General features: G+C 31.8%; 2 protein-coding genes across 2 annotated transcripts; one reads left to right on the top strand and one right to left on the bottom strand.

Moving 5' to 3' along the window:
• The first annotated feature begins 1,977 nt into the window (after positions 1 to 1,977).
• On the top strand, positions 1,978 to 4,834 carry LOC133830268 (kinetochore protein SPC25 homolog). Its single transcript, XM_062260202.1, has 8 exons — positions 1,978 to 2,252; positions 2,418 to 2,483; positions 2,719 to 2,865; positions 3,059 to 3,157; positions 3,255 to 3,344; positions 3,449 to 3,571; positions 3,785 to 4,011; positions 4,420 to 4,834. Exons 1-8 carry the CDS (start codon positions 2,099 to 2,101, stop codon positions 4,429 to 4,431), a joined length of 918 nt encoding a protein of 305 aa, XP_062116186.1. The 5' UTR covers positions 1,978 to 2,098; the 3' UTR covers positions 4,432 to 4,834.
• Positions 4,835 to 5,533: 699 nt separating this feature from the next.
• Positions 5,534 to 9,266, bottom strand: LOC133830267 (short-chain dehydrogenase TIC 32 B, chloroplastic). Its single transcript, XM_062260201.1, has 8 exons — positions 9,056 to 9,266; positions 7,829 to 8,060; positions 7,654 to 7,733; positions 6,554 to 6,707; positions 6,401 to 6,479; positions 6,222 to 6,309; positions 6,057 to 6,103; positions 5,534 to 5,949 (listed from the first exon to the last, which is right to left on the bottom strand). The coding sequence occupies exons 1-8, from the start codon at positions 9,177 to 9,179 to the stop codon at positions 5,767 to 5,769; spliced, it is 987 nt and encodes a 328-aa protein (XP_062116185.1). The 5' UTR covers positions 9,180 to 9,266; the 3' UTR covers positions 5,534 to 5,766.
• Between the last annotated feature and the right edge of the window lie 1,097 nt (positions 9,267 to 10,363).

Raw genomic sequence — 10,363 nt, 5'->3', positions numbered from 1 at the left:
ATTTAAAAAAAAACATCAAATTTGAATAAAAAAAATTGATATGATCTTAAAATAATCGTTAAAACTAAAAAAATATTGAAGAAAAATAAAAACACTTCATCAAAAAATGAAGAAGAAGAATCTATATTTTTAGCAATATAGGTAAATGGTTACCTCAACAAACCCAGAAATGTACATATATATCAAAACGTAAAGGTAACTAATTACCTATTGCAAATATGAAGAAAAAAACAAATCTAAAAATATTAAATGAGGAAACCATATCTGATCTGCAATACAAGAGGAGAATAAACTATATTTGCAATAATATGAATAATCATTACTTGTAAAAAAAACTTAAAATTTAGGCATGTTAGTGGTTACCTTCCAGATCTGATAAAAAAAAGTTTAGTTATAGGAAAAAAACAAAATATGAAGAATACAACAACAAAAGAAAAAAGGAGAAGGAGGAGTTGTGGATGAACATTGTTAGCATCGTCGATTGGAGCTTTAGAAGGCTGCCGAATTTTGGTTGCTCTTCATCTAAACTTCATAGCTGATGGGAGAAATTCGCCCTTGGTTTTTGTCAAGTGGTTTTTTGTGGGAGGGATTGGAAGAGTAATTCCCAATGTACCCCTGTTTCGCTGCCATATTTTGCTTTAAAATTTAGCTCCCTATTTAGTTTGTTAGCATATTTGTTTTCCCCTAAATTCTTAGTTTTTCCCATAAATTTTGGGAAAAGTTAATTCTCCATATTTTTGCAAATGGTATGTATAAATTTCATAAATCTGAAAAAATTCCTAATTTTAATTAAATGATATATTTTCCCATACGAGTAATGATATGTGTACTAAAATTATGCACCAAAATATTACACCAACTGACGTGACAATTTCTTTTAGCTAATCGCATTCATTTTAGACGTGACTTACTCTTTTAAAAAGCAGTGTCACATCAGTTAGTGTAATATTTTGGTGCATGTATCATTATTGTTTCCCATACTAGTGTAAACATCTCTTGGAAGAATAATGTCAATCCATCTATGAGTTCATCACAAAGCTTGATCCAAATTGGGGCAAGACTACTACACCAGAAGACCCAGTCTTGTACTTTTTACCCAAATAAATAGGGGGTTTGGTACAAAATAACTCTTAATGGTGTGTGAAAGTAAGTAAATATCCATATTTTTAATTTTGTAGTAACATAACCTAACCACCTTTTTAATATTACATATTATCATATATGCCATTTAGTAAATTGTTATTTCATTCTAAATATTTTAATATTATGGTATATGTATATTAGTTTTTATTTTAAAGTTATTTTGTTTTTTTTTGTTTTTTATGGGTCGTGATATACCATACCACAAAATAGATATACTGAGTTGAAAAATAATTTAAAATATAACTTTAAAATAAAAACTAATTAAACAAAACTAATATATATATACCACTATATTAAAGTTATACACTCCTAAATAAATAAAAAATTATAGAAAATGACAATTTAGGTAATCAACAATGTAAATGGATAATTTCTCCACAAATAAAAACAATGAGAACATTAACTTCTTGATGCTATTGTTTTGGATCATTTACTATAATTTCTGAATAAATGTGCCCAACCCAAAAGCCCAACTTAATGTTGTCCAAAATAAATGAATAAAATAAAATCATTTGGTATCTTGTATTTATCAAAATATATATTTTATACCTTATGCTTTCAATAATACTCATTTAGTATATTTAATTTAAAATTGTACTGGTAACCTGACTCAATTTTGAATAATAAAATTTTACTAATATAATCAAACTATCTTTAATTATATGTAATTAATTAATTAATTAAATTTAAATTTTAAAACTCATATAATTATGGATAATTTTATCATATTGATAAAATTTAAGGAGTAACAAATATGTAATATTTCAAATTAAACATAACTTAGCAAGTACGTATTTATACAAAACAAAGCTTAACAAATGAGTATACATAGGAACCATAAATGGCGGGCTAAGAATCAAATTGTATTCAAACGAAAACGTCTCTTTAGCCATATACACTCTCTCACCTCCGCAGCAGACTCAGTTATCTCTCTTCAGAAATCCATAGCAAAGCTATGGAACCCATTTGGGCGAGGATGGAGTCGCTGCGTATGGCCTGCGACAGAGACAAACTGGCTAAGCAGCAGAAGATCGATGCCTGGGCGGACTCGTTTCGAGAATCCCGAACGTTGATCCACACCAAAGGACAAGAAACCATCAAATGTCAAGGTACATTAGTGTTTTTTGAGCGATCCCTGAGGGTTTTCTTACTCATTTTTGCACTAATACTATCTCAATTTAGGGTTTTTGAGACTGAAGATGGGCATGGAGTTAGGGTTTCTTGAAGGGTCGATTTCGGATTTGTTTGATTTAATTTCCTGTTAAATTTCACAGGTAAACTTGCGGAGGTTAAAGCTAAGTTGAGGGAGGCAGAAGATGATTTGGTGAAAGCACTATCAGGTACATGTAATTTTGCTCATAAGCATTTGAGTTCGAAAGTTAGTTTTTTTCGGGGATTATTGTGGAAAAATAATGCTGGGTTTGTTTAATAAATTCAAATTTTAGTGTTTAAGTAAAAGAGATTCCTACTTCGATTTTTTTTTGCTTTGCTATTAAGATAACATTTCAATCTTGTCCGTGTTTCGTTTTTCATTTCTAATTGGTGTCTATGTGAACTTTAATTGTTATTCTTTAGTGAAGAACCGTAAAGAAGCCAAGCGCATTGCCATTATGGAATTTCTTGCTGCTAAAAAAACTAGTGTAGAAGAACTTAAAAGACATGTTCAAGATCAGAGGGCAAAGAGAGATGAATATGCTGAAATTATTTCTCATCAATCTTCAGGTATTCCCTTTAATTATGTCAAATCTGTCCCTGAACTTATACATCTCCTTTGCTAAATGTTGTGGTTTGTACCTAATTATTGAGCGAACAGTTGAACCTGCCCCTCAATTGTGTAAAATTATATTTTTTAGTACTCAACACTTGTTTTTTTTTTCTCTCTCTCTTTGCTTGTTGATGTGATTGTTTTTTGCAGTATCTGAAGAAACAGGTAGCCAAAATGATAAAGATGAAATACAAGAAGCCCTCTCTTGGTACAATAGGGTTCTTGGTTTCCATGTTGAAGGCGGGCATGGTAATTGAGATTTTGAGGCTTATTGATTCTGCAACAAAAGTGCCTTTTTTTCCTTTACGAAGAAATGACTTATGTGTGACTCGTTTTTATTTGGTAGGTGTGAGATTCGTATTCAAAAACATTAGTTTGAAAAATCCAAATGAGGAATATTCATTCACCATTCGCCATGCAGACAATATTTACTACTGTAAGTGAGATATTGTCATTTGTTAGCCATGTTATAATGTATAATGCGAACTAATTTCCTGCATTTTGGCCCTATCCCCTCTGGTTCTTTGTTTGCATTTCCAGTGTTAGATTGCAATCCACAATTGAATGACATCAAGGAGTTGGTTCATGAATTGAACAGAACAAATGGATTATTTGCTTTTGTCAGAATTATGAGGCAGAAGTTTCAAGAAGTTGCTGCCCAAGGTAAAATCCTGTATGTTTATAAGGCAACAATTTAAGGAATATGTGCTCTGTCCTCATAGATGATATAGTAGTTATTTCAATTAAATTAAGAAATAACTTACTGTGTCATCTGATCGTTGTGCTTTTTTTTTATATGGATTTTTCCAGTCTGAATAAGTTATTGTGTCCATATAGCTGCTAACATCTTTTTAATTCTTTTGTATGATTTACTAGGATATTCACCCCAGATAACAAGTCTTTCTCAAGAGTCTTCTATAGTTTCTGCCTCTGCACCAGCTTCATCAACTTCAACTGACAGAAGTGAATCTTTGTCTAAGAAAAATGAGCACCAACTTCAACATGGAGAAGTTGATAGACGGAGCAAGAAACAGAACAGAGGAAAGGGCAATAACAATGTACTTGTATCACCTGGATCTGCTCGCCGCTCTCCTCGATTTTTGGTATAATTCGACTAACATGCACTGTGTTCTTGCATGTTTACAGTAATGATAATTTATTGGATTATATGCCTAGTATCTTACCTGCTACTGTTAATGTGGTTAAAGTTGATATGTTCCATGTATTTTACTTTCAATATGTAGAATAGTTATATATGAAACAATTATAAAGATAATCTTTGTTTAGGAATATTCGCTAGCAAAAATTTCTGCCGTTGGCCTAAAAATGCTTTTGTATTCTTACACCCCACCTTCTTTTTCGCATCTTTTTCCTTGTTTGTTTAAGATTCCTTATAAAGCTGCTCTTTTAGGTTTCTCAGTCATGAAAGTTGTATACATCCGTAGTGTCATTACATCATTTTACATGGAAAAGTCTTGATGATGTGATTGTAAGTTTGCAACATTTTGCAGGGCAAGAAATGATGATGGGGAAGAGGCTGCTGTCCCCACTCAGTAAATGCAAGCGTGTTCACAACATTCTGATCTGCTTGTCATAAGTTATGACTCGTGTGCTTTACAGCTGATACTTGTAGGCAGGAAGCTTTAACAAAAACCATCACATGCAAATGCTACATAGTGCACTTTTCACTTCTCTAATTTTTGTGTGCATGGAATTAAATTAATACCTAATGGAATGTAAGGGTGACAATCCCCAGAGTTCTAATTTTCTAAACCTCTGTATTCCTTTCTTATTGGCGTTTTTGTAGCTGAGCCATTTCTAAGCTTTATTTTCAAGGTTGATTAGTGAGTTCAATGTGCAAGGAATAACTTTGTGTGGATTTCAGCAATGTATAAATAACATGTAACCATGGTAATGTTCTCTCTCTCTCTCTCTCTCTATATATATATATATTTATATAAGCTGCAGTGATTATTTAAAAGGACATGCCAGCTAGTGATGTAGTAAAAGGAGGTCTCGAGTACCAAGTCAGGTAGTTGCAAATGTCAATGAGAAGTAACACGACTTTATTGAAGCCGTGTATGAAGCAAGACTATGATACAAGCTTGGATTGAGAAGGATTAACAAATTGTATTATAGTTTTTTAATTTGGTTATTCGAAAATTCAAATATTAATTAGCCATAATCGGGTAACTAGAATTTTCCAATTTAAGGGGATAATTAGAGCCTCATCTTCTCTAGGAAGGCAATATGTATGGGGATTGGACCTTTTAGAATAATGATAGGCACATACATATTTTATATACTCAAAATGTACATAATGATGTGTCATGCATCTTAAATCATTTAAATTTTATTAGAGTGAGGCTCAATATTTTTATGTGTGGTTTAAAATTCAGGTCGCATTATTGTGTACATTTGAAGGGTGTAAAATGAGTGTGTGGTACACACTCTTCATTTCTTTGTTGTTAACAAAATTTCCCATTATTATTGCTGTTAGAATTAGAAGTTATTGGCAGTTCCTCATATTGGTTTTACATTATTAGTGAACCAAATTGTGTTTCTTTTCACTACAAAGGTAGTTTCCTCACATAAGATCCAAGACCAAGTGACCATAAACAACAATTGTAAAGAAAAAGATTTTATTAACAAAGTATCATCGAAGAGAAGAAAAATTACAGACTCGAGAAGAGAATGAAATGGGGAATGTTTTAGGAGTCTAGGGGTAAATATTTAGAGTCCTTTTTTTTGTTATTATTATTTTCATCATGTACTTTTAAAATCATCTATTAAAGGCTTGTGTGAGCCATTCATGGCATGAACAATAAGCTTTATATACATGGCTCTAAATTATGTCTTTAGGGTTTTAAATGACATAATCGTCTATGTATTAAAGCTCGAGTTTGCTTCCACAACTTGCGAGCTTCGGATTCATCATTGGCTAGAGGTGAGCAGCTACTCTCGTTGCAATCTACAAAGTACTTCCCATTTACACCTTCTGTTTGAGGGCTCAAAGCAACATAGCACGTGGTTGATGCACCCTGCCGCACCATATATTACCCCTTTAAACCTCTACTCAAAACTACTTCAATATACAAGAGTTCTTTTTTCTTTTTCTTTTTGTGCAGTAACTGTGTCTAAGACATACCTGAGATACTGATTTTAACAGCTTTGAAGCCATGAAAAACACAGAATCTGCATAAAAAAAGGTTCCAAGAAGTTAAGAGAAATGACTAAATGGACCACACAAACATGGACATTGATGATGATTATGATCAAAGTTTACTGCTTGAATTTGGAATTAAACACTAACCTGTGATAAAGCTCTTGTGAGCTCTTATAATCCCAGTCTTCACTATTCCGGGGTGTACTGCATTGATGGTTACTCTTGCATTTCTTGTCTGTAAAATTTACAAGAAACACTATAATGAGATCATGCAAAAATTTTACTTCAAACATAAAGTATTGCCATATGTAAAAACTTTATATTACCTTAAGCTGTCTTGCTATTTCCTTGGCATGCAATATGGTAGCTAACTTTGACTGAGAATATGCACGAGTGCCATTGTAACTGCACAAGTTAATATTTTTCTTAGGCATGGTAGTGTTTGGTTGAGAAGAAAATAATTGGTGACTAGTTTGTACCTTTTTGGAGTAAGCAAGTCATTGAAGCGAAAAGTATCTCTCTTAACCCAGCTGTGGATCACAGATGAGACATTTATTATTCTTCCTTGGACACCTGTTTGAGCTGCTGTTTCCACCATCTTTTCTAGTAGCATTTCTGTCAATAGATAGTGTCCTACAACAAATATAAATGTTTAATTAGAAATCTTGACACCTATATATTTATCTAAATACTTGATATCAATTAACCAAAAGTTGATCAAATCATCATTCTTAATGGGCCAAAATGGACTAATAAAGGGTCTAGACTAATTAGTACCAAAGCATATTAGGTCCTAGACCATCTTATCTGACCCCACCAAAAGCCTAATAATGTTATAGAAGAACCAGGACCAGTTTCAAACTCCAGTTGGGCCTGGGCCTGGTCCTGGGCTTGGGCTTGTTCGGAACTTCAGCCCACAACTTAGCCCAAAGCTAAGACGCGTTCTATAGTCTTAACCTTTTCACCAACCCACCACCACCATCATCATCATATTCGAATCCGCGTTGAGGCAACTACTAACCAAGGTGTATAGTCAGTCACATGTGAGCAGAATTGAGCCAAAACAAAAGAAAATCCTACTGAGTTACTTCTCTATGGATTTTAGTCCTAAAGTTATATGATGACCAAAAATATCATATATCTTACTCTCATCATTCTGATTGGACTCTTTTTTACAAATTTTTTTAACTTGAAACTTAAGTGATGTTATATATGGACCACATGAATAGTAAGAGAAGAAATTTTTTCTACCTTTTTTTTTTGCTGTCATTAACTTAAATGGTTTTCCTTTTACTAATAATATATAATTAAATATGAGGAGGAGATAAGGCGCACTAGATGTCATGATATAAATATGTTAAAAGTGTATAGTAATAGTAGTAAAGGTTTAGAATATCAAGACTTTGATCTTAGATTTTCCTAAACAAAAATTTTGTGAGGAAAAAAAGTAGAAAAAAAGATAAAGTAAATTTTGTAAGATACTTTTAAATGAATCCAAACAAAAGAAAATAAAATTCTTAGGAAATTTTTTTTCAAACATATATAGGCTAAAGAAGAAAAAAAGAAAAAGAATATATACCCAAGTAGTTTGTAGCAAATGTCATCTCAATTTTATCTTCAGAGTATTCCAGTGTTTGAGAGAAAATCCCAGCATTATTTCTGCACAAAAATATTGGAATAATTTTAATTAGTAAAAGAAACCCAATATTTAAATCTAATGATAACAATGGTACTATTAGTAATGATAAACTCACATGAGAATATTGAGTGGTAATCCTAGAGCAAGAAAGTCAGAGCAAAATCTCTTAACAGAAGCAAAAGAGCTAAGATCAATCTCCAAAACAATAACCTCAGCCTTTGGATTGTCTCTTTGAATTCCCTCTTTCACTTCAGCTGCCCTAATCAAATCCCTGGCTGGAATCACTACTCTTACTCCTCTCTTTGCTAAAACTCTAGCTGTCTCAGCTCCAATACCAGATGTCCCTCCTTTATAATTAAACAACATGCAGTGATTATTAATTAGTACAATTTAATTAACTTAAGCTTAAGTTTTTGTTCAGAAGGGTATTATTGATCATCAATTTTATTGTCTTTATTGAAATAATTTAGATAGATAGCAATTAATGTGATCTACTCTGGACCAATAAAAGAATGTATATCAGTGATGTATATTATGATATATCAAAAGAGACAAAACAATATCTTCCTACTGCCAAAAAGCGCCACTAAATATATATAATATATATACTTAAATTCTGTATATATGGACAGAATATCACAATAATAAGTGCAGGGTAGACTTTGAAGAAAAACAAAATAACAATACTATTTATTAATTGTCCCCAGAAATGCCTTTATGAATTAAAATATTCTATGAGAAAGACCTAGAACAAACTTGGTGGAAAATAAAGAGTAGAAACATGTGTTTAGGTTTTATAGCAGGAGTATAATATCCTGATTCCTGAGCATCTTTGTATTTTCATCATCATCCCCGGAATAATAACTAAAAACCAAATCTTTTTTTCTTTTTTCTGTTTTCCTTTTTCACATTGAATTTTCTTAACTAGTGAGCTATAATTCCCAGGAAAATTCACCATTTTTCTCTTGTGTGTGTGTGTGTGTGTGTGTGTGTGTGAGAGAGAGAGAGAGAGAGACAGAAAACAGTGAAGCCAAAAACAAGTAATCTGTCTGAAAAGCTATCATTTTATGTTATATTCTCATCCAGAATCTAACAATCCTCAACAGAGCCAGAAAAGAATAATAAACATAGAAACTCATTATCAGAAAACCCTTGAGAACAAAACAAAAAGGGTAAAGAGAATCTTCTCATATATCAGAGTCTCAGACCTCTTTCACCAAGAAAACTGAAGAAAAAATAATCAACATGGAATTGTTATCATCATGTGATATACGTACTATAACAACAATAATAATATACTTTGTTATGTGGTTAAGAGAAGAATAATTATAAATGCACTAACCAGTGATTATGGCAGTTAGATGAGAAGAATAAGAACAATTTGCAGTGACTTGCTCCGCAGTTGATTTGGAGCCATAGCCACTTGGGCCTGCAATTCCTGCCAAGTATCTAAGTGTTTCTTTCATGGCCAACTTAGCTATAGATCGATTCCTAGACACCAAAAAGAGATGAGACCATTTCTTTATAAGATAGAATATTGTATATATATAATAAAAATTTATAGTACACACATACAACAACAAAATTACCATACACATATATAAATGCATAAAGTTACTCCTTTAAGGTAATAAGGTACATATGGACCACCTTAACTAGGTGGTCTAAACCAATAGGACAGACACAGTCGTCACCCTTTGACAAAATTGTGACAAATGATTGGTGGAGACCACATAACATTTAGTGGTCCATGGTGTAGCTGATCTTAACCTTAGCGTAAACTTATTACTCTGTAAAAAAATAAGAAGAAGAAGAAGAAGAAGAAGAAGAAGAAAATAAAAAAAATTGCATCTTTATCATCATTATTAGTGTCTGTCCTTAATGGGGGTGGCCTCCATGTATTTTGTGGTGGTCTGTTTAGGATGTCATTTCTCTAGACGTGATTTTTGTTATTTTCAAGTGCAGTTTTTCACTCATTATATGATATTTAAACTAAAAAGTAACAAATATATATAAGATGATCATGATTTATAATCACAAAAGAGTATTAGCGAAGTAGATCAAAAGAAAGAAAAAAAATTAACCCTTACACGTAACTATGTTTAGAGTTGATTGATTAATGTTTCAGAACTTTCTTTATACCTTTCCCCCTAGTTGGATTTGATTACTTGTATAACTCTTCTATCAGCTGATGACTTTATTATATTTACATATAAATATATATATTTATATGCATATATTCCTATAGAAATTAATTATTAATGCTTCTAAAACCAAAGACAAAAGATTGTTTGTTTCTTAAGATTAGGTGCTTGATTGCTATTTAAAGCATATATATCAAGATTTTGTTGTCCGCAATAATGTTGTTTATTTTTTCACAAACTCAGTCTCTGTGTGTGAAACAAAATTTGACATATCAGCTTTCATCACTTTACCCTAGTTATCTTGTTTCTATCTTTGTTTTTTAATTTTTTGTTGGGGGGTTGGAGCTAGAAAATTGGTTTCACATACCTAAATTGCATATATAGCCATCAAAACTTATTATATAATATCTGTAATATATATATATATTATTCATATTTCATTAACATGATATGCATGCTTCATTCCTTCATTGTTTAATATATATATATATATATATTTATACGGT

Source organism: Humulus lupulus, chromosome 4, assembly GCF_963169125.1.
Source record: "Humulus lupulus chromosome 4, drHumLupu1.1, whole genome shotgun sequence".
Taxonomy (NCBI): Eukaryota; Viridiplantae; Streptophyta; class Magnoliopsida; order Rosales; family Cannabaceae; genus Humulus; species Humulus lupulus.
The sequence above is the reverse complement of the archived record's forward strand: the minus strand, read 5'-3'. Positions and strand labels throughout refer to the sequence as shown.